This window comes from Dendrobates tinctorius, unplaced genomic scaffold (assembly GCF_039654945.1).
Source record: "Dendrobates tinctorius isolate UK_male_01 unplaced genomic scaffold, ASM3965494v1 ptg000130l, whole genome shotgun sequence".
NCBI lineage: Eukaryota > Metazoa > Chordata > Amphibia > Anura > Dendrobatidae > Dendrobates > Dendrobates tinctorius.
Window position 1 is genome coordinate 1640788 of NW_027361798.1, and position 26530 is coordinate 1667317.

General features: G+C 49.6%; 1 protein-coding gene across 1 annotated transcript in view; it reads right to left on the reverse strand.

The window, feature by feature from the left end:
* LOC141047971 (uncharacterized) overlaps positions 1 to 26530 on the reverse strand; it is a 107420-nt gene that overhangs the window by 44114 nt on the left and 36776 nt on the right. The window contains exons 5-10 of the mRNA XM_073543345.1: positions 17907 to 18032; positions 17542 to 17664; positions 17319 to 17441; positions 10153 to 10275; positions 9916 to 10038; positions 9611 to 9733 (exon numbers count right to left, since the gene is read on the reverse strand). Coding sequence (XP_073399446.1) covers positions 9611 to 9733; positions 9916 to 10038; positions 10153 to 10275; positions 17319 to 17441; positions 17542 to 17664; positions 17907 to 18032 — 741 coding nt within the window. The remainder of the gene's footprint in view (positions 1 to 9610; positions 9734 to 9915; positions 10039 to 10152; positions 10276 to 17318; positions 17442 to 17541; positions 17665 to 17906; positions 18033 to 26530) is intronic.

Below are 26530 nucleotides of genomic sequence, written 5' to 3' on the forward strand. Positions count from 1 at the left end.
ATGATGGTACAGGGTATAGAGGGTCTTGTGGTGTAATGACTGGATGATGGCACAGGGTATAGAGGGGCTGGTGGTGTAATGACCGGATGATGGCACAGGGTATAGAGGAGCTGGTGGTGTAATGAACTTATGATGGTACAGGGTATAGAGGGGCTTGTGGTGTAATGACTGGATGATGGCACAGGGTATAGAGGAGCTGGTGGTGTAATGACCGGATGATGGCACAGGGTATAGAGGAGCTGGTGGTGTAATGACCGGATGATGGTACAGGGTTTAGAGGGGCTTGTGGTGTAATGACCGGATGATGGCACAGGGTATAGAGGGGCTGGTGGTGTAATGACCGGATGATGGCACAGGGTATAGAGGAGCTGGTGGTGTAATGACCGGATGATGGTACAGGGTATAGAGGGGCTTGTGGTGTAATGACTGGATGATGGCACAGGGTATAGAGGGGCTGGTGGTGTAATGACCGGATGATGGCACAGGGTATAGAGGAGCTGGTGGTGTAATGACCGGATGATGGTACAGGGTATAGAGGGGCTTGTGGTGTAATGACTGGATGATGGCACAGGGTATAGAGGAGCTGGTGGTGTAATGACCGGATGATGGCACAGGGTATAGAGGAGCTGGTGGTGTAATGACTGGATGATGGTACAGGGTATAGAGGGGCTGGTGGTGTAATGACCGGATGATGGCACAGGGTATAGAGGGGCTGGTGGTGTAATGACTGGATGATGGCACAGGGTATAGAGGAGCTGGTGGTGTAATGACCGGATGATGGTACAGGGTATAGAGGAGCTGGTGGTGTAATGACCGAATGATGGTACAGGGTATAGAGGGGCTTGTGATGTAATGACTGGATGATGGCACAGGTTATAGAGGGGCTGGTGGTGTAATGACCGGATGATGGTACAGGGTATAGAGGGGCTGGTGGTGTAATGACTGGATGATGGCACAGGGTATAGAGGGGCTGGTGGTGTAATGACCGGATGATGGTACAGGGTATAGAGGAGCTGGTGGTGTAATGACCGGATGATGGTACAGGGTATAGAGGGGCTTGTGGTGTAATGACTGGATGATGGCACAGGGTATAGAGGGGCTGGTGGTGTAATGACCGGATGATGGCACAGGGTATGGAGGAGCTGGTGGTGTAATGACCGGATGATGGTACAGGGTATAGAGGGTCTTGTGGTGTAATGACTGGATGATGGCACAGGGTATAGAGGGGCTGGTGGTGTAATGACCGGATGATGGCACAGGGTATAGAGGAGCTGGTGGTGTAATGACCGGATGATGGTACAGGGTATAGAGGGGCTTGTGGTGTAATGACTGGATGATGGCACAGGGTATAGAGGAGCTGGTGGTGTAATGACCGGATGATGGCACAGGGTATAGAGGAGCTGGTGGTGTAATGACTGGATGATGGTACAGGGTATAGAGGGGCTGGTGGTGTAATGACCGGATGATGGTACAGGGTATAGAGGGGCTTATGGTGTAATGACTGGATGATGGCACAGGGTATAGAGGAGCTGATGGTGTAATGACCGGATGATGGCACAGGGTATAGAGGGGCTGGTGGTGTAATGACCGGATGATGGCACAGGGTATAGAGGGGCTGGTGGTGTAATGACCGGATGATGGTACAGGGTATAGAGGGGCTTGTGGTGTAATGACTGGATGATGGCACAGGGTATAGAGGGGCTGGTGGTGTAATGACCGGATGATGGCACAGGGTATAGAGGGGCTGGTGGTGTAATGACCGGATGATGGCACAGGGTATAGAGGGGCTGGTGGTGTAATGACCGGATGATGGTACAGGGTATAGAGGGGCTTGTGGTGTAATGACTGGATGATGGCACAGGGTATAGAGGGGCTGGTGGTGTAATGACCGGATGATGGCACAGGGTATAGAGGGGCTGGTGGTGTAATGACGGGATGATGGTACAGGGTATAGAGGGGCTGGTGGTTTAATGACCGGATGATGGCACAGGGTATAGAGGGGCTGGTGGTGTAATGACCGGATGATGGCACAGGGTATAGAGGGGCTGGTGGTGTAATGATCGGATGATGGTACAGGGTATAGAGGGGCTTGTGGTGTAATGACTGGATGATGGCACAGGGTATAGAGGAGCTGGTGGTGTAATGACCGGATGATGGCACAGGGTATAGAGGAGCTGGTGGTGTAATGACTGGATGATGGTACAGGGTATAGAGGAGCTGGTGGTGTAATGACCGGATGATGGCACAGGGTATAGAGGAGCTGGTGGTGTAATGACTGGATGATGGCACAGGGTATAGAGGAGCTGGTGGTGTAATGACTGGATGATGGCACAGGGTATAGAGGAGCTGGTGGTGTAATGACCGGATGATGGCACAGGGTATAGAGGAGCTGGTGGTGTAATGACCGGATGATGGCACAGGGTATAGAGGAGCTGGTGGTGTAATGACTGGATGATGGTACAGGGTATAGAGGGGCTGGTGGTGTAATGACCGGATGATGGTACAGGGTATAGAGGGGCTTGTGGTGTAATGACTGGATGATGGCACAGGGTATAGAGGAGCTGATGGTGTAATGACCGGATGATGGCACAGGGTATAGAGGGGCTGGTGGTGTAATGACCGGATGATGGCACAGGGTATAGAGGAGCTGGTGGTGTAATGACCGGATGATGGTACAGGGTATAGAGGGGCTTGTGGTGTAATGACTGGATGATGGCACAGGGTATAGAGGGGCTGGTGGTGTAATGACCGGATGATGGTACAGGGTATAGAGGGGCTTGTGGTGTAATGACTGGATGATGGCACAGGGTATAGAGGGGCTGGTGGTGTAATGACCGGATGATGGTACAGGGTATAGAGGGGCTTGTGGTGTAATGACTGGATGATGGCACAGGGTATAGAGGAGCTGGTGGTGTAATGACCGGATGATGGCACAGGGTATAGAGGGGCTGGTGGTGTAATGACCGGATGATGGTACAGGGTATAGAGGGGCTTGTGGTGTAATGACTGGATGATGGCACAGGGTATAGAGGGGCTGGTGGTGTAATGACCGGATGATGGTACAGGGTATAGAGGGGCTTGTGGTGTAATGACTGGATGATGGCACAGGGTATAGAGGAGCTGGTGGTGTAATGACGGGATGATGGTACAGGGTATAGAGGGGCTGGTGGTTTAATGACCGGATGATGGCACAGGGTATAGAGGGGCTGGTGGTGTAATGACCGGATGATGGCACAGGGTATAGAGGGGCTGGTGGTGTAATGATCGGATGATGGCACAGGGTATAGAGGGGCTGGTGGTGTAATGACCGGATGATGGCACAGGGTATAGAGGGGCTGGTGGTGTAATGATCGGATGATGGTACAGGGTATAGAGGGGCTGGTGGTGTAATGACCGGATGATGGCACAGGGTATAGAGGGGCTGGTGGTGTAATGACCGGATGATGGCACAGGGTATAGAGGAGCTGGTGGTGTAATGATCGGATGATGGCACAGGGTATAGAGGGGCTGGTGGTGTAATGATCGGATGATGGCACAGGGTATAGAGGGGCTGGTGGTGTAATGACCGGATGATGGCACAGGGTATAGAGGGGCTGGTGGTGTAATGATCGGATGATGGCACAGGGTATAGAGGGGCTTGTGGTGTAATGACTGGATGATGGCACAGGGTATAGAGGAGCTGGTGGTGTAATGACCGGATGATGGCACAGGGTATAGAGGGGCTTGTGGTGTAATGACTGGATGATGGCACAGGGTATAGAGGAGCTGGTGGTGTAATGACCGGATGATGTCACAGGGTATAGAGGAGCTGGTGGTGTAATGACTGGATGATGGCACAGGGTATAGAGGAGCTGGTGGTGTAATGACTGGATGATGGTACAGGGTATAGAGGAGCTGGTGGTGTAATGACCGGATGATGGCACAGGGTATAGAGGAGCTGGTGGTGTAATGACTGGATGATGGCACAGGGTATAGAGGAGCTGGTGGTGTAATGACTGGATGATGGCACAGGGTATAGAGGGGCTGGTGGTGTAATGACCGGATGATGGCACAGGGTATAGAGGAGCTGGTGGTGTAATGACCGGATGATGGCACAGGGTATAGAGGAGCTGGTGGTGTAATGACCGGATGATGGCACAGGGTATAGAGGAGCTGGTGGTGTAATGACTGGATGATGGTACAGGGTATAGAGGGGCTGGTGGTGTAATGACCGGATGATGGTACAGGGTATAGAGGGGCTTGTGGTGTAATGACTGGATGATGGCACAGGGTATAGAGGAGCTGATGGTGTAATGACCGGATGATGGCACAGGGTATAGAGGGGCTGGTGGTGTAATGACCGGATGATGGCACAGGGTATAGAGGAGCTGGTGGTGTAATGACCGGATGATGGTACAGGGTATAGAGGGGCTTGTGGTGTAATGACTGGATGATGGCACAGGGTATAGAGGGGCTGGTGGTGTAATGACCGGATGATGGCACAGGGTATAGAGGAGCTGGTGGTGTAATGACCGGATGATGGTACAGGGTATAGAGGGGCTGGTGGTGTAATGACCGGATGATGGTACAGGGTATAGAGGGGCTTGTGGTGTAATGACTGGATGATGGCACAGGGTATAGAGGAGCTGATGGTGTAATGACCGGATGATGGCACAGGGTATAGAGGGGCTTGTGGTGTAATGACTGGATGATGGCACAGGGTATAGAGGGGCTGGTGGTCTAATGACCGGATGATGGTACAGGGTATAGAGGGGCTTGTGGTGTAATGACTGGATGATGGCACAGGGTATAGAGGGGCTGGTGGTTTAATGACTGGATGATGGCACAGGGTATAGAGGGGCTGGTGGTGTAATGACCGGATGATGGTACAGGGTATAGAGGGGCTTGTGGTGTAATGACTGGATGATGGCACAGGGTATAGAGGGGCTGGTGGTGTAATGACCGGATGATGGTACAGGGTATAGAGGGGCTGGTGGTGTAATGACCGGATGATGGCACAGGGTATAGAGGGGCTGGTGGTGTAATGACCGGATGATGGTACAGGGTATAGAGGGGCTTGTGGTGTAATGACTGGATGATGGCACAGGGTATAGAGGAGCTGGTGGTGTAATGACCGGATGATGGCACAGGGTATAGTGGAGCTGGTGGTGTAATGACCGGATAATGGTACAGGGTATAGAGGGGCTTGTGGTGTAATGACTGGATGATGGCACAGGGTATAGAGGAGCTGGTGGTGTAATGACCGGATGATGGTACAGGGTATAGAAGGGCTGGTGGTATAATGACTGGATGATGGCACAGGGTATAGAGGAGCTGGTATAAAGACCGGATATGGCACAGGGTATAGAGGAGCTGGTGTTGTAATGACTGGATGATAGCACAGGGTATAGATGAGCTGGTATAAAGACCGGATGATGGCACAGGGTATAGAGGGGCTGGTGGTATAATAACCGGATGATGGTACAGGGTATAGAGGGGCTGGTGGTATAATGACCGGATGATGGTACAGGGTATAGAGGGGCTTGTGGTGTAATGACTGGATGATGGTTCAGGGTATAGAGGAGCTGGTGGTGTAATGACCGGATGATGGTACAGGGTATAGAGGGGCTTGTGGTGTAATGACTGGATGATGGCACAGGGTATAGAGGGGCTGGTGGTGTAATGACCGGATGATGGCACAGGGTATAGAGGGGCTGGTGGTGTAATGACTGGATGATGGCACATGGTATAGATGAGCTGGTGGTGTAATAACCGGATGATGGCACAGGGTATAGAGGAGCTGGTGGTGTAATAACCAGATGATGGTACAGGGTATAGAGGGGCTGGTGGTATAATGACCGGATGATGGCACAGAGTATAGATGGGCTGGTGGTGTAATGACCGGATGATGGTACAGGGTATATAGGGGCTTGTGGTGTAATGACTGGATGATGGCACAGGGTATAGAGGGGCTGGTGGTGTAATGACCGGATGATGGCACAGGGTATAGAGGGGCTGGTGGTATAATGACCGGATGATGGCACAGAGTATAGAGGGGCTGGTGGTGTAATGACTGGATGATGGCACAGGGTATAGAGGGGCTGGTGGTGTAATGACTGGATGATGGCACAGGGTATAGAGGGGCTGGTGGTATAATGACCGGATGATGGCACAGAGTATAGAGGGGCTGGTGGTGTAATGACTGGATGATGGCACAGGGTATAGATGAGCTGGTATAAAGACCGGATGATGGCACAGGGTATAGAGGGGCTGGTGGTATAATGACCGGATGATGGCACAGAGTATAGAGGGGCTGGTGGTGTAATGACTGGATGATGGCACAGGGTATAGAGGAGCTGGTGGTGTAATGACCGGATGATGGCACAGAGTATAGAGGAGCTGGTGGTGTAATGACCGGATGATGGCACAGGTTATAGAGGGTCTGGTGGTGTAATGACTGGATGATGGCACAGGGTATAGAGGGGCAGGTGGTGTAATGACTGGATGATGGCACAGGGTATAGAGGGGCTGGTGGTGTAATGACTGGATGATGGCACAGGTTATAGAGGGGCTGGTGGTGTAATGACTGGATGATGGCACAGGGTATAGAGGAGCTGGTGGTGTAATGACTGGATGATGGCACAGGGTATAGAGGGGCTGGTGGTGTAATGACTGGATGTTGGCACAGAGTATAGAGGAGCTGGTGGTGTAATGACTGGATGATGGCACAGGGTATAGAGGGGCTGGTGGTGTAATGACTGGATGATGGCACAGGTTATAGAGGGGCTGGTGGTGTAATGACTGGATGATGGCACAGGGTATAGATGAGCTGGTATAAAGACCGGATGATGGCACAGGGTATAGTGGGGCTGGTGGTATAATGACCAGATGATGGCACAGAGTATAGAGGGGCTGGTGGTATAATGACTGGATGATGGCACAGGGTAGAGAGGGGCTGGTGGTGTAATGACTGGATGATGGCACAGGGTATAGATGAGCTGGTATAAAGACAGGATGATGGCACAGGGTATAGAGGGGCTGGTGGTGTAATGACTGGATGATGGTGCAGTGTATAGAGGGGCTGGTGGTGTAATGACTGGATGATGGCACAGGGTATAGAGGGGCTGGTGGTGTAATGATCGGATAATGGTGCAGTGTATAGAGGGGCTGGTGGTTTAATGACTGGATGATGGCACAGGGTATAGAGGGGCTGGTGGTGTAATGACCGGATGATGGTACAGGGTATAGAGGGGCTTGTGGTGTAATGACTGGATGATGGCACAGGGTATAGAGGGGCTGGTGGTGTAATGACCGGATGATGGTACAGGGTATAGAGGGGCTGGTGGTGTAATGACCGGATGATGGCACAGGGTATAGAGGGGCTGGTGGTGTAATGACCGGATGATGGTACAGGGTATAGAGGGGCTTGTGGTGTAATGACTGGATGATGGCACAGGGTATAGAGGAGCTGGTGGTGTAATGACCGGATGATGGCACAGGGTATAGAGGAGCTGGTGGTGTAATGACCAGATGATGGTACAGGGTATAGAGGGGCTTGTGGTGTAATGACTGGATGATGGCACAGGGTATAGAAGGGCTGGTGGTATAATGACTGGATGATGGCACAGGGTATAGAGGAGCTGGTATAAAGACCGGATATGGCACAGGGTATAGAGGAGCTGGTGTTGTAATGACTGGATGATAGCACAGGGTATAGATGAGCTGGTATAAAGACCGGATGATGGCACAGGGTATAGAGGGGCTGGTGGTATAATAACCGGATGATGGTACAGGGTATAGAGGGGCTGGTGGTATAATGACCGGATGATGGTACAGGGTATAGAGGGGCTTGTGGTGTAATGACTGGATGATGGTTCAGGGTATAGAGGAGCTGGTGGTGTAATGACCGGATGATGGTACAGGGTATAGAGGGGCTTGTGGTGTAATGACTGGATGATGGCACAGGGTATAGAGGGGCTGGTGGTGTAATGACCGGATGATGGCACAGGGTATAGAGGGGCTGGTGGTGTAATGACTGGATGATGGCACATGGTATAGATGAGCTGGTGGTGTAATAACCGGATGATGGCACAGGGTATAGAGGAGCTGGTATAAAGACCGGATATGGCACAGGGTATAGAGGAGCTGGTGTTGTAATGACTGGATGATGGCACAGGGTATAGAGGGGCTGGTGGTGTAATAACCAGATGATGGTACAGGGTATAGAGGGGCTGGTGGTATAATGACCGGATGATGGCACAGAGTATAGATGGGCTGGTGGTGTAATGACCGGATGATGGTACAGGGTATAGAGGGGCTTGTGGTGTAATGACTGGATGATGGCACAGGGTATAGAGGGGCTGGTGGTGTAATGACCGGATGATGGCACAGGGTATAGATGAGCTGGTATAAAGACCGGATGATGGCACAGGGTATAGAGGGGCTGGTGGTATAATGACCGGATGATGGCACAGAGTATAGAGGTGCTGGTGGTGTAATGACTGGATGATGGCACAGGGTATAGAGGGGCTGGTGGTGTAATGACTGGATGATGGCACAGGGTATAGAGGGGCTGGTGGTATAATGACCGGATGATGGCACAGAGTATAGAGGGGCTGGTGGTGTAATGACTGGATGATGGCACAGGGTATAGATGAGCTGGTATAAAGACCGGATGATGGCACAGGGTATAGAGGGGCTGGTGGTATAATGACTGGATGATGGCACAGAGTATAGAGGGGCTGGTGGTGTAATGACTGGATGATGGCACAGGGTATAGAGGAGCTGGTGGTGTAATGACCGGATGATGGCACAGAGTATAGAGGAGCTGGTGGTGTAATGACCGGATGATGGCACAGGTTATAGAGGGTCTGGTGGTGTAATGACTGGATGATGGCACAGGGTATAGAGGGGCAGGTGGTGTAATGACCGGATGATGGCACAGAGTATAGAGGGGCTGGTGGTGTAATGACTGGATGTTGGCACAGAGTATAGAGGAGCTGGTGGTGTAATGACTGGATGATGGCACAGGGTATAGAGGGGCTGGTGGTGTAATGACTGGATGATGGCACAGGTTATAGAGGGGCTGGTGGTGTAATGACTGGATGATGGCACAGGGTATAGATGAGCTGGTATAAAGACCGGATGATGGCACAGGGTATAGTGGGGCTGGTGGTATAATGACCAGATGATGGCACAGAGTATAGAGGGGCTGGTGGTATAATGACTGGATGATGGCACAGGGTAGAGAGGGGCTGGTGGTGTAATGACTGGATGATGGCACAGGGTATAGATGAGCTGGTATAAAGACCGGATGATGGCACAGGGTATAGAGGGGCTGGTGGTGTAATGACTGGATGATGGTGCAGTGTATAGAGGGGCTGGTGGTATAATGACCGGATGATGGCACAGGGTATAGAGGGGCTGGTGGTGTAATGACTGGATGATGGCACAGGGTATAGAGGGGCTGTTGGTGTAAAGACTGGATGATGGTGCAGTGTATCGAGGGGCTGGTGGTGTAATGACTGGATGACGGCACAGGGTATAGAGGGGCTGGTGGTATAGGGATGGCGATTGGTTGTGATACAGTACCACTTTGACCCAGACCACTTGGTAGATGGTTTGTACTCACTAACGCAGGTCTGCTGATTCTTGGCCAGGGTCTGGTGAGTAGGGCACTTACAGACGAACCCCCCCTCAGTGTTATTACAGGAGTGGGTACAGCCTCCATTATCGATCTTACACTCATCAATATCTGAAAATAATTGAATTATACGATTAAGAAAAGAGACGATAAGGTTGACTCCAAGCTGCACCCTCATGTGCATAGTCTATGCTGATGTTACGTCCCAGTTATTTCTCTGGGTTCCCTCCTTCTTCCGCCAGAAGTTGAGGTATGCTTGGATCATTGCTCTGGATAATAAGCCACTTTCTTACCCACACACTGGCGTTGATCCACATGCAACTGAAATCCTATCCGACATAAGCACTGGTAGGATCCGTTCCTGTTTCTACACATCTGTTGGCATTTCCCATTCTCGGTCTGACACTCATCAAAATCTAATGGAAAAAACGATTGGAAAGAGTGAAAGCTAAGATATCCCACACTCAACTCAAGAACATCATCTACTTGTCTGCAATTGGAAGTTCTGACCCTTGTCCAATGTTCATCACCTGTACAGTTCTTTCCATTGTTCAGGAGACGATACCCCTGGTGGCATTGGCACTGGAAGCTGCCCGCCTGGTTCACACACAGCTGCTCACAAAACCCATTATCCACAGAGCATTCATCAATATCTGTAAAGTAAAAGAATATGTACAAGTCAAGGAATGAGGCAATACATGTATGTTTGAGATGATGAAATATCAGGTGAAGTCATTGGTCAAGGCAGGAGTTGAGTTAGGACAGGAAAGGAGGACAGTTGGAGGTTCCTTCAAGGGAAAATGGTGAATTTATGTTGGAGTAGATATGGTAGTCTCAAGATGAGCTTGGGTGGTCAATGATATGTAATGTGGCCTGCATCTCTCTTGTCCAATGAGTCGGTGAGCGGGAGTGATCTGAAGATAATTTATTGGGAAACAAAGGGCATTAGAAGCCTAAGAGAAAATCCTCTAATTTTGTCCCCAAACTCATAGAAAAACACCTAGAACTTGGGTCATTGAGACTTTGACTGTGGACATATCTAATAAATCATGTTTTTTCTTAGTAAAGTAAATTCGGCATGACTGTAAACCACTGGTTCACTTGATGAGATTTTCCTAGGTGTCAATTTTGCAACAAGAGATGGGCTCATCACCTTTTATATGGACTCCATGGTCCATATCGAAAGAAGACTTGAGTTAGTGTGAAGAACGTTTTCGAGGTCTAGGAGTTGTGTTTGTAGAACTCAGGACTTTGCGGATGGGATTTGATTAGACACCAAAAGCAGTGAGGATCATTATGAGCATGTAAGATTTGGCTCATGTGTTCTGAGAGGTAAGGAGCTTTTATAGTCGACTCCATCACAAACCTCATCTTACATAATCTGATAAAGAAACACGTAATGTGTTTTTTCAGAACCCATGAAAGCACCGACAAGAGAGAGATCCCCACTTCAAGGACAGGAAATCTTCAAAATAAAAAAGGGCGGTGCTTCTCTCCCCATAAGTTGGTTTACAGAGCACTAGAGGACCTCCCTAATTAGCGTATATATATTGTGGTAGATCGGCTCACTTGGCTGCACGCAGAGGTAGTCACAGGAACACTGCGCCTTTAAGGATGCGCTTGGTTTATTAGTACAGTATAAACCAAAGTTTTAAGCACAAAAATAAACATGGCCCTCTGGGAAAAACAGTGAAGCCAAACCAAACGCTAGAACTTCATGCACTTCATGTAGTCCTTGCACTAGTGAGGATCAGCCCACTCAGGACTAGCAATGTCCTTGCACAAGCACTGTGTGCACAAACACTCCCCTGGACTCTTCCTCTCCAGGCCTTCAACAGACCAGACTAACCCTGGAGTTTGAGGAGGCGGTATGGAGCTGCAGACGTTATCCAGATGAATCCAAATGAGGTTCCTATGAGTAAGGGTGTTTGTAACACACCAGAAACGCGTCAGGTGTTTCTTATGTTTTTAGTGCAGTCTGACATGCCTGAATAAAGGTTATTATATATTTTACATGGGTGGTGTGCAGAATCCATTCCTCCACTTTTTTTTCTTAACCCTGGAGTTCAGCTATTTAAGCTCTGACCATGTGACTCCTCAACCACGTGACTGATCGCATGACTGTGACATCACCAACGTCCTGTCAGCACACCGTGGTGCCGGCTCTGTTGGTGGAGATATGGGAGGACACTCTCCGACCCGTTCTATGAATGTCCCCCTAAAAATCAGCAGATAGCATACATTAACTTAACCCTCACAACCCTTACTGTGCTGGAGGAAATAGAACTCGGGATTTTATATCACTTACGCCATTAGGCGTAGTGAAACATATATCCCCTCTATTACATTATCAGTGACTCTGTCACATATCCCCCCCCTGCCCAAAGCTGGGGGTTTTGGCACCTTCGCTGGCTAGCAGAGGACTCTGGACAGGGCATCTGCGTTCCCATGCAGCTTCCTGGCCTGTGCTCCGCATGGAAAGTGAAGTCTTGGAGCGCCAGAAACCACCTAGTTACCCGGGCATTCTTCTCCTTCTTTTCACTCATCCTTCTCAGGGGCGCATGATCAGATATTAGCCTAAATTTATGGCCTAGCAGGTAGTACTTCAAACTGTCAATCGCCCACTTGATGGCCAAGCACTCTTTTCAACAATGGCATAGTTCTTCTCACAGAAGGTGAGTTTCCTACTCAGATATAGGACTGGGTGTTAGTCCCCATCTATTTCCTAGGACAGCACAGCTTCTAACCTGATCTTGGAGGCGTCCGTCTGGAGCACAAACTTCTTAGTGAAATCTAGTGCAACAAAGACCTGCTGTCTGGACAGGACGAGCTTCAACTCCTGGAATGCCATCTCAGCTTCAGAAGACCATTTGACCATCCTCGACTTTGTCCCTTTAAGGAGGTCCATCAGAGAGGTGGCTACCATGGCGAAGTTAAGGATAAACCGGCTGTAATATCCCACAATGTCCAGGAATGCTCTGACCTGCTTCTTGGAGAACTGCTGTGGCCACTTTTTGGATTGCCTCCACTTTGTCTACTTGCAGCTTTATCCCGCCCCTTCCGACAATGTAGCCCAAGTATTTTGCCTCTTCTTTCCCGACAGCACACTTCTTTGAATTTATGGTAAACCCTGCCTTCCTCAGTGCATCCAGTACTGCCTGGACCATCTACAGTTGATTTCCTCACTCCGGGCTGAAAATAACTATGTTGTTTAAATAAGCGGTGGCGTACTTCTTGTGATGGGCTAGGATCCGGTCCACAGACCTCTGGAAGGTAGCTGGGGCTCCTTGTAGGCTGAATGGCATTCTGGTATACTGGTAGCATCCATCAGGTATAGAGAAGACCGTCTTCTCCTTGGCACTTGGGTACAGGAGAATCTGCTAGTACCTCTTCATTAGGTCCAGGGTGGTGATGTATCTGGCAGACCCTAGCCTCTCAATGAGCTCATCAACCTAGGATATAGGATACGCATCAAACTTAGACACCTCATTTAGCTTCCTGTAATTGTTACAGAAGCGCCACTCTCCATCAGGCTTTGGCACAAGGACAATAGGGCTGACCAACCGCTCTTTGACTTCTTGATAACGCCCAGGCTCAACATTCTCCTCAGCTAATTGGAGATCACCTCCTGGAGGGCTTTGGGAATCCAATATGGCTTCTGATTCACCTTCACATGTGGTTCAGGCAGGATTTCGTGCTCCACAACCTGTGTACAACCTGGTAGCTCCTTAAACAGGTCCCTGTTCCACTGAAACAACTCACGGCACTGTTTCTGGGCCAGTGACAGTGTCTCTGCCTCTGTGACATCCTCGACCCTGGCTTCAGGACTGGCTCCAAGGCACACAGCCTCCCCCGATTCCCAGTCTCGCCATGGTTTGAGCAGGTTGATGTGGTACACTTGGTACGGCTTTCTTCTGCTTGGTTGGTGGACCTTATAGTTGATGTCACTCAAATTCATGACCACCTTGTAGTGCCCTTGCCACTTGGCCAGGAATTTGCTTTCCACGGTGGGAATAAATACTAACATCCAGTCTCCAGGGCTAAATTGTCTCAGCCTCGCAGCTTGGTTGTAGACCCTCGCCTGGCCTTCTTGTGCCTTCACAATCGGAATCACCCTAGCAATTCAGTCCTGCATTTGGGCCACATGTTCAATAACAACCTGGTGGCGTGTAACTTCTGCTTCCCTTCTCCTTTGCAACATCCCAAAAAGTCCCAGGGGATGCCGTCCATACAACAGCACGAACAGTGAGAAGCCCATAGAAGACTGAGGAACTTCCCTGAAAGAGAACAGCAGGTATGACAGTAGTCAATCCCAGTCTCGGCCATCTCTCTCCATGATCTTCTTAAGCATGGCCTTCAACGTCTTTTTGAATCTCTCCTCCAGGCCGTCCGTCTGTGGAAGGTACACCGACGTGCGGAGTTGTGTAAACTGGAGACCCTTACACAACTCCTGCATCACTTTGGACATAAACAGTGTGCCTTGATCCATCAGGATCTCCTTTGGCTGGCCTGTCCAAGAAAATATATGGACTAACTCTCGGGCTATGTTCCAGGTGGAGGAGTTTCTAAGGGGTACCGTCTCTGGGTACCGTGTTGCATAGTCCATCACCACTAGAATGTATTGGTGCCCTCTGGCGAACTTAACCAGGGGCTCTACAAGGTCCATGGCAATCTTGTCAAATGGGACATCTATAACAGGCACTAGGGGATTTCAGAAATGGGACACGGGGGGCTGTAAGCGGACAAGTAAGGCAGGGCCGCCAATAGGTAGCAATCTGCCTGTGACACCCAGGCCAGTAGAATCTTCTAAGGACCCGCTCTTGTGTTTCGTCTACATCCAGATGTCCATACAAGATATGGGAATGGGCCAGGTCTAACACCCTATGCATATAGGAACCCGGTACTAACAACTGCTCTACCACTTCCTCTCTCAGCTTAGTGACAGCAGCTCTCCATTTAATGAAAAATGTGGAAACCTGGTGTCAGCCCTTGGACAACCCCATTTATTACGGTCACATTTTCCAATGCCCCTCTTAGAGTAAGATCCCGCATTTGAACAGTCCTAAAATTTTCACCAGACACCCTCAGTTCAGGAATCTCAGCCTCACTGGTCACGGTCTCATCCTATTCACCAGCCAGTACACAAAGGGAAACTCATCCACCTCCAACTGTGATGGGGTTTTCTCAGAGTTGAAGTGGCTTTTGTCTGGGACACTTGGTATCCCCGACTTCACCCATAAGTCCCAGAATAGGCTAAAGTCCTGCCCTATTATCACCGGGTGTAGCAAGTCCTTAACCACCCCACAGTTTTTATAGTCAATCTGGCAACAGGGTAGTCCTTGGCATCCCCTGGTGGGGGAGTGTGGCCCTTATCAGGGTCACCAAGCTCCCTGAGTCTAACAGTCCTGACACCAGCACTCCATATATAGTTGCAGGACATGACTGTGGCCTCTCTTTGGGCAGGTAGTCCACACTGTAGGCGGGATATGCATATTAGGAGCAGCACCTCCTTAGGCTGCAGTCCGTCTGTTTGGAGGACAAGGGACAAAAGGGCGGCTATACATCCTGGACCACTACATTTCCAGCAAAGCAAGTCTCTCCCCATGGCCTTTGATAACCCCTCATTGACCCCTTAGGATCTAGGACTCCCCCAGTGGTGGCTCTACTACCCCTCTTTTAGGGCTCAGGTTCCCGCTGGGTACCTCAGTATGCACCTCTCGACAGGTATTTTGGCCCACTCCTCAAGAGCAAACTGCTCCAATTGTATCGTGTTTGAAGGTTGCTTTTCAAAGATGCTAAATAGGATTTAGGTCAGGGCTCATAGAAGGCCACTGCAGAATAGTCCAATGTTTTCCTCCTAGCAGTTTTTCAGTGTTTTTAGCTGTGTGTTTTGGGTCATTATCCTGTTGCAAGACCCATGACCTGCGGCTGAGACCAAGCTTTCTTACACTGGGCACATTTCTCTCCAGAATCCCTTGATAGTCTTGAGATTTCATTGTACCCTGCACAGATTATAGACACCCTGAGCCAATGCAGAAAAGCAGCCCCAGAACATGTTTCACAGTAGGGACAGTGTTCTTTTCTTGATATGCTTCATTTTTCCATCTGTGAATATAGAGCTGATGTGCCTTGCCAAAAAGTTCAATTTTTGTCTCATCTGTCCATAGGACATTCTCCCAGAAGTTTGGGGCTGGTCAAATTCTAGTCTGGCTTTATTATGATTTTGACGTCACCACCGGTCTCTGAGGCTACGCTCGTAGAAGTTCCGATGGGGCTCACAATCTAAATTCCCTATCAGTATGTCTTTTGAATGGTATGGTATATTATTGTTTTTTTTATTTTACTTTTATTACAGGAGAACGAGGGCTTCGCTGAAATTAGGCGTTTAAATAAAAATGGAAAACTGTGTTTAGTCTAATTTCAAATAAAGGACTTTATTCTGGCAGTGTCTTTATTTACCATATAACTATAGGATTAGTAATCGATAGGTGTCTTATAGATGCCTCTCCATTACTAAGCCGTGGGCTTGATGTCACCTTTGTATAGTCAGGTGACATCAAGCCCACAAATATTACCCCACTTGCCACCACTACAGGGCAAGGCGGAAGAGTCGGGCAAAGCGCCAGAATTGGCACATCTAATAGATGCACCTTTTCTGATCAGCTGCGGGCTGCTGTTTTTAGGCTGGTGGGGGGCTAATATCCATGGCCCCTTACCAGCCTGAGAATACCTGCCCCTCAGCTATCTGCTTTAGCAAGGTTGGTCAAAAATGGGGGGGACCCCATGCTGTTTTTTTTATAATTTATTTAAAACCAACAGCGTGGGTCCAGGTTCGGACTGGGACTGCAATTCAGCCCTGGCATTTGAAATCACACACGTCCATGCTGTCACTGTCCCCAAGAACTAGATGGGATATAATACCAATATTACCCTGGATGGAGGAAAGCAAGATTTACTATAAAACCTATATTTCTAGTTATACCCATGGAGTGCTGGGTTAATTGACGGAGGCAGCGACTTTGTGCTTCCTCTCAACTCCTAACAGTATGGGTGTCTTGAGAACACCGATTCTGTTAACAATGTAGCAGACAAGGCAACCCACAATCAAACAGGCCCTTCTGGCATTTTCCAGAATTGCCGGGTGGCCAGTCCGGTCTTGGTGGGACCCCTCTATTCTTCATAACTAGCCTTGCTGAAGCTGACAGCTGAGGGTTGCAGTGAGTTTTTTTCTGGCTGGTTAGCAAAAAAACAGGGGAACCCACGCCATTTTTTAAAATTATTTACAGCGCCGGAGCTGATGATGAATACTCCCATCCACCACTTCTGCTCTCACTGTAATTAGCGGCTGCAGGTGTCGGATGATGGGTGCAGTAGTCCCACCAGCTGACATCAGTCACCGGAGGTAAAGTTTATACCTCCGATCACAGCTGAGTGCTCACGCTGTCTTTTGACAGCATGGGAACTGCGTCTCTCTGATCGGCAGGCATGATTTTACCGCTGATTATAAGTGATGTTTGCTGTGCAGCCATGTACATGACAGTGCGACAAACCCCCGGTGATCGGGCAGCCAAGCCCAAACAGTAACACAGACTTCCTGGTGAAGTCTGTGTTCAGTGTCCATGGCCCGAACAGTAGCAGGTTCAGGTTCGCCCATCTCATGATTTATAGGTGCACATTCGTGCTCTCTAATCCTCACCAAAGCAGCTGTAGCCATCTCCGTTGAATCCATGGTAGCACTGGCAGAAGTAGGACCCGATGACGTTTCCACAGTGGGCGTTGGTGTTACATCCGTGTCTCCCTGACACGCACTCATTCTCATCTGTAGAAGGAACATTATGATACACCCAGAGTCACTGAACACCCTATGACGATTGTACACACAAGGGAAATAATAACTACATACAGTATATGGTACTAACCTTCACAATAGGTTCCATTTCCTCGAAAACCAGCTTGGCAACCACAGCGGTAACTCCCAACCATATTCTCACAAACCCCAATCCCAGAACAGATATTAGGGTTGTCCTTACATTCGTCCACATCTGAGGGTATAGACACAGATCCTGAGATATTAAACAGGCATACCGGACATTTGTATCATGGCGATCTACACGAACTACATGCTCCATGAAGACTTTGGAAGGTCTGGGAATGAGCTGTCATTAATCTATGGATTAGAGAAAAGTGATTTCTATTGATGCAGGGCCACAATCTGACCACATAAAGTCCTTGTCCTGCAGATGATAGGTTTCATCTAACCTGCATTGGTCCATTGATCACTCACCAGTGCAGGTGAATCCTGACTCCTGGAATCCTGTCTGACAACTGCAGCGATAACTCCCATCAGTGTTCAAACAAAGGTTCCCCAATTCACGACGACATCCATCTTCAAAGGCACACTCATCCACATCTGTACGGACAACAGCACAACAGTTATATGACTCATTCCACATCTCTCATGGTGGATTAAGTCACCTGAAATGGTTTTGGAACATTGGCAGTCCCGTGGTTTACTTTATTTATGCTTTCTTCTCTCTTGATAGACCCAATGTCATAGAAGCATAGTGGGATCCTTTCGTACTGTACATTAGTTCAGGTCTTCATCCCACTGACACCTTCCAGATTGATGACAACAACCAGTACAAGACAATGTATCCCCCACCACCACAACGTTAGCAAGTCAGATATGGAGAATGGGTACATGGGGACTTCTCCTTGGGATAAACCAAGGCTTTTTGTCCTACACGATCGGTACACACTGACACAATGTCTCCAATCCAATCAAAGAAAATGCCCTAATGACAGCTACAGCTGAGATCTGATGGTGTGAGAAGCAGGCCCTTCTGTCGTAGATTGTCACATGAAGTCACACAAGCTCCATACTCACTGACACAATGCTTACTCTACAACTTAAAGACAAAGGCCTCATCACAGCAGCAGCTGAAAGGATCTGATGATGTAAAAAACGAGGCTCAAAATGTTGACCATCCAACCCAAAACCCTCAACACTAGAGTTGAGCGAAACGGGTCGAAAAAATTCAAAAGTCGCCGACTTTTGGCAAAGTCGGGTTTCATGAAACGAAACCCGACCCTAGGATGAGGTCGGCCACGAGGTCGGCGACTTACGCGCCAAAGTCGCGTTTCAAAAGTTTGTTTTGCGCTCTTTTTCAGCCAATCAGGATCCACGGACACTGTAGGCAACGTGATGACATAGGCACGGGTCACCACCATCTTTCAGAAGGGCATGCAAGTGATTGGCTTGCTTTGGTGGGCGTCACAGGGGGTATAAAAGGGCATGCACGCCGACCGCCATCTTACTTCTGCCGATCTTAGTATAGGGAGAGGTTGCTGCTGATTCTGTAGGGAGAGCGTTAGGCAGGGAAGAAGACAAAAAAACTGCTTCTGCTGCTAGCGATTTGGCCTGCACAACACACAAGTCACTGTGTGTGCAGTGCAAGGGGAGGCTATATTGTGGTGTATCAGTGGTGTTGGTTGTTGGGCTGCCTTCTAAGGCTTCCTGACACGCTGGCATTGCTGTTTACCCACTGCTCCGCAAACTGCTTTTTTAAAAGCAATCCAATCTCCCTTATCCTCTCGTCACTTTGGTCACAGGCAGCTGTGCCATCGAGCGTGTCACATAGCGCTCAGATATCAGTGGGCCGCACACAATCCACAAGTGTCCAGTGTCCAAAAGTGTACGCAGAGATTCAAAATCTCCATTATCCTCTCGTCACTTTGGTCACAGGCAGCTGTGCCATCGAGCGTGTCACATAGCGCTCAGATATCAGTGGGCCGCACACAATCCACAAGTGTCCACTGTCCACAAGTGTACGCAGAGATTCAAAATCTCCATTATCCTCTCGTCACTTTGGTCACAGGCAGCTGTGCCATCGAGCGTGTCACATAGCGCTCAGATATCAGTGGGCCGCACACAATCCACAAGTGTCCAGTGTCCACAAGTGTACGCAGAGATTCAAAATCTCCATTATCCTCTCGTCACTTTGGTCACAGGCAGCTGTGCCATCGAGCGTGTCACATAGCGCTCAGATATCAGTGGGCCGCACACAATCCAAAAGTGTCCAGTGTCCAACAGTGTACGCAGAGATTCAAAATCTCCATTATCCTCTCGTCACTTTGGTCACAGGCAGCTGTGCCATCGAGCGTGTCACATAGCACACAGATATCAGTGGGCCGCACACAATCCACAAGTGTCCAGTGTCCACAAGTGTACGCAGAGATTCAAAATCTCCATTATCCTCTCGTCACTTTGGTCACAGGCAGCTGTGCCATCGAGCGTGTCACATAGCGCTCAGATATCAGTGGGCCGCACACAATCCACAAGTGTCCAGTGTCCAAAAGTGTACGCAGAGATTCAAAATCTCCATTATCCTCTCGTCACTTTGGTCACAGGCAGCTGTGCCATCGAGCGTGTCACATAGCGCTCAGATATCAGTGGGCCGCACACAATCCACAAGTGTCCAGTGTCCACAAGTGTACGCAGAGATTCAAAATCTCCATTATCCTCTCGTCACTTTGGTCACAGGCAGCTGTGCCATCGAGCGTGTCACATAGCGCTCAGATATCAGTGGGCCGCACACAATCCACAAGTGTCCAGTGTCCAACAGTGTACGCAGAGATTCAAAATCTCCATTATCCTCTCGTCACTTTGGTCACAGGCAGCTGTGCCATCGAGCGTGTCACATAGCACACAGATATCAGTGGGCCGCACACAATCCACAAGTGTCCAGTGTCCACAAGTGTACGCAGAGATTCAAAATCTCCATTATCCTCTCGTCACTTTGGTCACAGGCAGCTGTGCCATCGAGCGTGTCACATAGCGCTCAGATATCAGTGGGCCGCACACAATCCACAAGTGTCCAGTGTCCAAAAGTGTACGCAGAGATTCAAAATCTCCATTATCCTCTCGTCACTTTGGTCACAGGCAGCTGTGCCATCGAGCGTGTCACATAGCGCTCAGATATCAGTGGGCCGCACACAATCCACAAGTGTCCACTGTCCACAAGTGTACGCAGAGATTCAAAATCTCCATTATCCTCTCGTCACTTTGGTCACAGGCAGCTGTGCCATCGAGCGTGTCACATAGCGCTCAGATATCAGTGGGCCGCACACAATCCAGAAGTGTCCAGTGTCCAAAAGTGTACGCAGAGATTCAAAATCTCCATTATCCTCTCGTCACTTTGGTCACAGGCAGCTGTGCCATCGAGCGTGTCACATAGCGCTCAGATATCAGTGGGCCTCACACAATCTACAAGTGTCCAGTGTCCAATAGTGTACGCAGAGATTCAAAATCTCCATTATCCTCTCGTCACTTTGGTCACAGGCAGCTGTGCCATCGAGCGTGTCACATAGCGCTCAGATATCAGTGGGCCTCACACAATCTACAAGTGTCCAGTGTCCAAAAGTGTACGCAGAGATTCAAAATCTCCATTATCCTCTCATCACTTTGGTCACAGGCAGCTGTGCCATCGAGCGTGTCACATAGCGCTCAGATATCAGTGGGCCGCACACAATCCACAAGTGTCCAGTGTCCAAAAGTGTACGCAGAGATTCAAAATCTCCATTATCCTCTCGTCACTTTGGTCACAGGCAGCTGTGCCATCGAGCGTGTCACATAGCGCTCAGATATCAGTGGGCCGCACACAATCCACAAGTGTCCACTGTCCACAAGTGTACGCAGAGATTCAAAATCTCCATTATCCTCTCGTCACTTTGGTCACAGGCAGCTGTGCCATCGAGCGTGTCACATAGCGCTCAGATATCAGTGGGCCGCACACAATCCACAAGTGTCCACTGTCCACAAGTGTGTGAAGAAATTCTAAAACTCCCCTGTCCTATAGACACCTTGTACCTTGTTTTACATTACTATATAGTTTGTTGGATTTTGTCTACATTTCTACCAAAAATGAGGAAGGCTGGTGGAAGAGGCCGTGGAATTGGGCGGGGGTTGGCAGCTGGTAATGATGGTGTTGGTGGTGGATCTGATGGTAGTGGCAAGAGCAAAATAGGACCAAATGCAGGAGGTGCTGACCCTGCGTCATCGTCTGTCTACATAAAGCCTCGAACGCTTAGTTTTCTAGGAGTTGGCAAACCGCTTTTAAAGGCAGAGCATCAGGAAAAAGTTTTGTCTTACATTGCTGACTCAGCCTCCAGCTCTATCGCCTCCTCTTCTTTAGTTGTAAAAAGTAAAAGCACTGAGTCGTCATTGGAGGCTCATGTTCATGAACCACACCTTTCCTTGTGTCCTTCACCCCAACCAAGATTGAAGGATGACGCAGGCCATACTACTGATTACTCCATGGAGCTGTTTTCACATACCATGCCTGGATTATCAAGTCAAATGGTGAATTACCCAGGCCAAGATGAATCTGACATGGAGTGCACTGATGCACAGCCGCTGATGGATGATTCTGCTGGTACATTCACTCAGAGCACTACATTGTCCTCGCAGTGTACAGAGCCAGATTTTGACCCTGATGAGACTCAGGTGCCCCTTCCCGCACACTATACCACCATACACGGTGACACAGAGAAAGGTGCACATGACATAGAAGAGGAGGTGATGGATGACCCAGTTGTTGACCCAGATTGGCATCCATTGGGGGAAGAGGGTGCTGCTTCCAATAGCTCAGATGAGGAGCATCCACAGCAGACATTGACATCGCAACAGCTGTTATCTGGCAGGCCCGAAGCACTCCAAAGACAGGTTCCAAACATCAAAAGAGTTGCTGGACAGCTTGTCCAGAGGGTCAAAAGATCACAGCGTGCTAGGCCGCAAAATGTCTGCCAAAGTAGGAAGTGTGCAGTGTGGCAGTTTTTTGAACAAAATCCTCATGATCAGGCCAAGGTTATCTGTAAGAAGTGCGCAAAGACCTTTAGCCGAGGGAAAAATCTGAAAAATTTGAATACCAGTTGCATGCTTAGACATTTAACCAGCATGCACTTGCAAGCGTGGACACAACACCAAACCTCAAGTGCCACATGTGCAACTGATCACAACGAAGGTAGTCAGCAACGCTACATTGTTTCCCCCACTGTAAGCACACCGGTTAGCACAGCAGCAAATGTTGAGGTGTCGTTGCAAGGCCACAGCAGTCAGGGAATCCCACTGTTATATCAACGAAAGACTGATTCTAGGCCATCAGAAAGAACACCAACTCCATCACCATCATCAACCCTCTCTCAGTCCGCCCTGTCCACCGCTACTTCCACCATATGCAGCTCTCAAGTCCAGCTCACCCTCCCAGACACTATGAGTAGGTCAAGAAAGTACTCAGTCTCTCATCCGCGTACACTGGGTTTGAACGCCCACATTGCCAAACTAATCTCGTTTGAGATGATGCCCTTTCGGTTGGTGGAAAGCACAGCTTTCCGCGAACTCATGGCCTATGCAGTACCACGCTATGACCTACCCAGTCGCCACTTCTTCTCTCGCAAAGCCATCCCAGCCCTCCACCATCATGTGAAAGACCGCATTGTCCATGCACTCAAGCAGTCAGTGAGCGGAAAGGTGCACCTCACAACTGATGCATGGTCCAGTCGGCATGGCCAGGGCCGTTACGTGTCCATCACTGCGCACTGGGTTAATGTGGTGGATGCAGGGTCCACAGGGGACAGCGGTGGTGGGACAGTGCTGCCTAGCCCACGGTCTAGGAAACAGTTGGCTGTAGGTGTTCGACCCTCCTCCTCCTCCTCCTCCTCCAGAAGCGACAGCTCGTCCACAGAGCGCAGTCGTACGAGCACTCCATTTGCAGCTGCCACTGTTGCACACGATGTGTCCCCCTATCGAGCAGCTAGTGGAAAGCGTCAGCAGGCTGTGTTGCAGATGATGTGTTTGGGCGACAGACACACCGCCGAGGTGCTGGCCGAGTACTTGAAGCGACAAACTGAGTCATGGCTGGGCAGTGTACATCTTGAGGCAGGCAAGGTAGTTAATGATAACGGCCGTAATTTTGTGGCAGCCATAGCCCTTTCAAAACTCAGCCACATACCTTGCTTGGCTCACACCTTGAGCCTGGTGGTGCAGTGCTTCCTCAAAAATTATCCGGAGTTAACAGCCCTGCTCCAGAAGGTGCGAAGACTGTGCGCGCACATCCGCCGGTCACCTGTACACTCCGTTCGTATGCAGAAGCTGCAGCGATTGCTCCACCTTCCCAACCACCGCCTCATTATCGACATTGCAACAAGGTGGAACTCCACCCTGCACATGGTGGAGCGGCTGTGCGAGCAGAGGCAGGCCATAATGCATTTGTGGGAGGATACACGGCCAGGCACTTTGAGAGCAGACATGGAGTTGACAGGCGTGCAGTGGTCGAAGCTGAAAGACCTTTGTAAAGTCCTTCAGTGTTTTGAGGAATGCACACGGCTGGTAAGCGCAGACGACGCCATCCTAAGCATGAGCATCCCACTTATGCGTCTGCTCATGCAAACTTTGACGCACCTTAAGGAGCAGGCGTCTGCAGCCAATGTTGATGAGGAGGAAGAGGAGGAGGGTATCCTTGATGACATTCAGCCATTGTCTGCTCAGGGACCTCTCCTGGACCAGGTGGAGGAAGAAGAGGAGGAGGAGATGGAGGATGATGGGGATGATTACTTAGGGGAGGAGGATGCATCTCGTGGGGCAAGTGAAAATGTTGGCGTGGCAAGGTCTGGTACAGGGTTTGTGCGTGACTGGAGGGATGTGGATTTGCCAGAAAGTGCTCCCCCACCCAGCACTCGCAGTGCATCATTGACACCGGGAACATTGGCCCACATGTCAGATTATGCCTTGCGGATCCTAAAAAGGGACCCCCGCATTGCCAAAATGATGAACGATGACGACTACTGGTTGGCCAGCATCCTGGATCCACTCTATAAAGGCAAATTACAAAACATCATGCCACAGGAGAACCTTGACCTAATATTGGCTAATAAACAAGCAACTCTGGTAAATCGGTTGCTTGAGGCATTCCCAGCACACAGCAGCGGTGATGGTTCTCACACGAGCTGTACGGGCCGGGGGCAGCTTGGCAGAGGTGTTCGTGGTGCACACAGCAGAAGTGGCATTGGAGACAGGGGTTTCATGACAATGTTGTGGACTGATTTTTCAAATACCGCTCACACAACTGGTAATACTGCATCGATGGAAAGTGACAGGAGACAGCAGTTGTCAACTATGGTTACAAACTACTTTTCCTCCCATATCGATGTTCTCCCACACAGGTCATTCCCCTTTGACTATTGGGCCGCTAAACTGGACACCTGGCCTGAATTGGCCCAATATGCCTTACAGAAGCTCGCTTGCCCAGCTGCAAGTGTGCTATCGGAAAGAGTCTTCAGTGCAGCTGGATCAATCCTGACAGAAAAAAGGACCCGTCTGTCAACCCAAAATGTGGATGATCTAACCTTCATTAAAATGAACCACGCATGGGTTTCCAAGGATTTTGTCCCACCTTCCCCTGATGACACATAGGGTGACAGAAAAATGGCTTGCTTTGGTCCACCTCTTCCTGGTACTTCACCTATTTCGCCTTTTGCATCAGTTGAATGTCCAACATCAACATATGCCACTTTCTAAAACTCCCTAACTGTGCTGCCTCCCCCCCCATGGCCAGGGTCACCACCTAGCGCACGACACCGTGCGAGTGCCGTTGCCCTGGACAGGTGGGTAGGCCGACTCTTGGGCGCGGGCACTGGCACAGGGTCCCTCATAGTGCAATCAAGTGTCTCTGACGGTGGTGGTGCACACCCGCCATCAGACACACCGCTGTACTATGAGGGGCCCAGTGCCAGTACCGACGCCCACGAGTGGGCCCCCCTTGCTTGGCCAGGGCCCCAGCATTTGCAATCTTTACCTCTCCCTGCTCCTCCGCTGTGTAGTCTGGGCCGTCAAATCCATACTGTGCCTGACACCGTCTGAGCCTGCCTCCTGATGTATAGACATATATTTTGAATGTGTACGCTATCCATACATGTTATCCGGGGATACGTTACCCCTTCTAAACTTTGTGCAATGACGTGCAATCCATACTGGGCCTAACACCGTCTGAGCCTGCCTCATGCTGTATAGACATATATTTTGAATGTGTACGCTATCCATACATGTTATCCAGGGATACGGTACCCTTTCTAACCTTTGTGCAATGACGTGCAATCCATACTGGGCCTAACACCGTCTGAGCCTGCCTCATGCTGTATAGACATATATTTTGAATGTGTACGCTATCCATACATGTTATCCAGGGATACGGTACCCTTTCTAACCTTTGTGCAATCACGTGCAATCCATACTGGGCCTAACACCGTCTGAGCCTGCCTCATGCTGTATAGACATATATTTTGAATGTGTACGCTATCCATACATGTTATTCAGGGATACGGTACCCTTTCTAACCTTTGTGCAATGACGTGCAATCCATACTGGGCCTAACACCGTCTGAGCCTGCCTCATGCTGTATAGACATATATTTTGAATGTGTACGCTATCCATACATGTTATCCAGGGATACGGTACCCTTTCTAACCTTTGTGCAATGACGTGCAATCCATACTGGGCCTAACACCGTCTGAGCCTGCCTCATGCTGTATAGACATATATTTTGAATGTGTACGCTATCCATACATGTTATCCAGGGATACGGTACCCTTTCTAACCTTTGTGCAATCACGTGCAATCCATACTGGGCGTGAGAACGGCTGGCGAGCTGTTAAGCAAGCTACAGCACCTGTCCAGACAAGTACAGGGATTCCCTAGCGAGGAGACTTATTTGATTGTTTTCTATGTTGGGACAGCAATTTTTGGGGAGCACTATACTCTGGAGAATGATAGATGGGGCCCACCATACACTGGAACATTCCAAAGGTGGACATCAGACACTGGAGCAGCATTTACAGGGCCCATTATAAACTAGA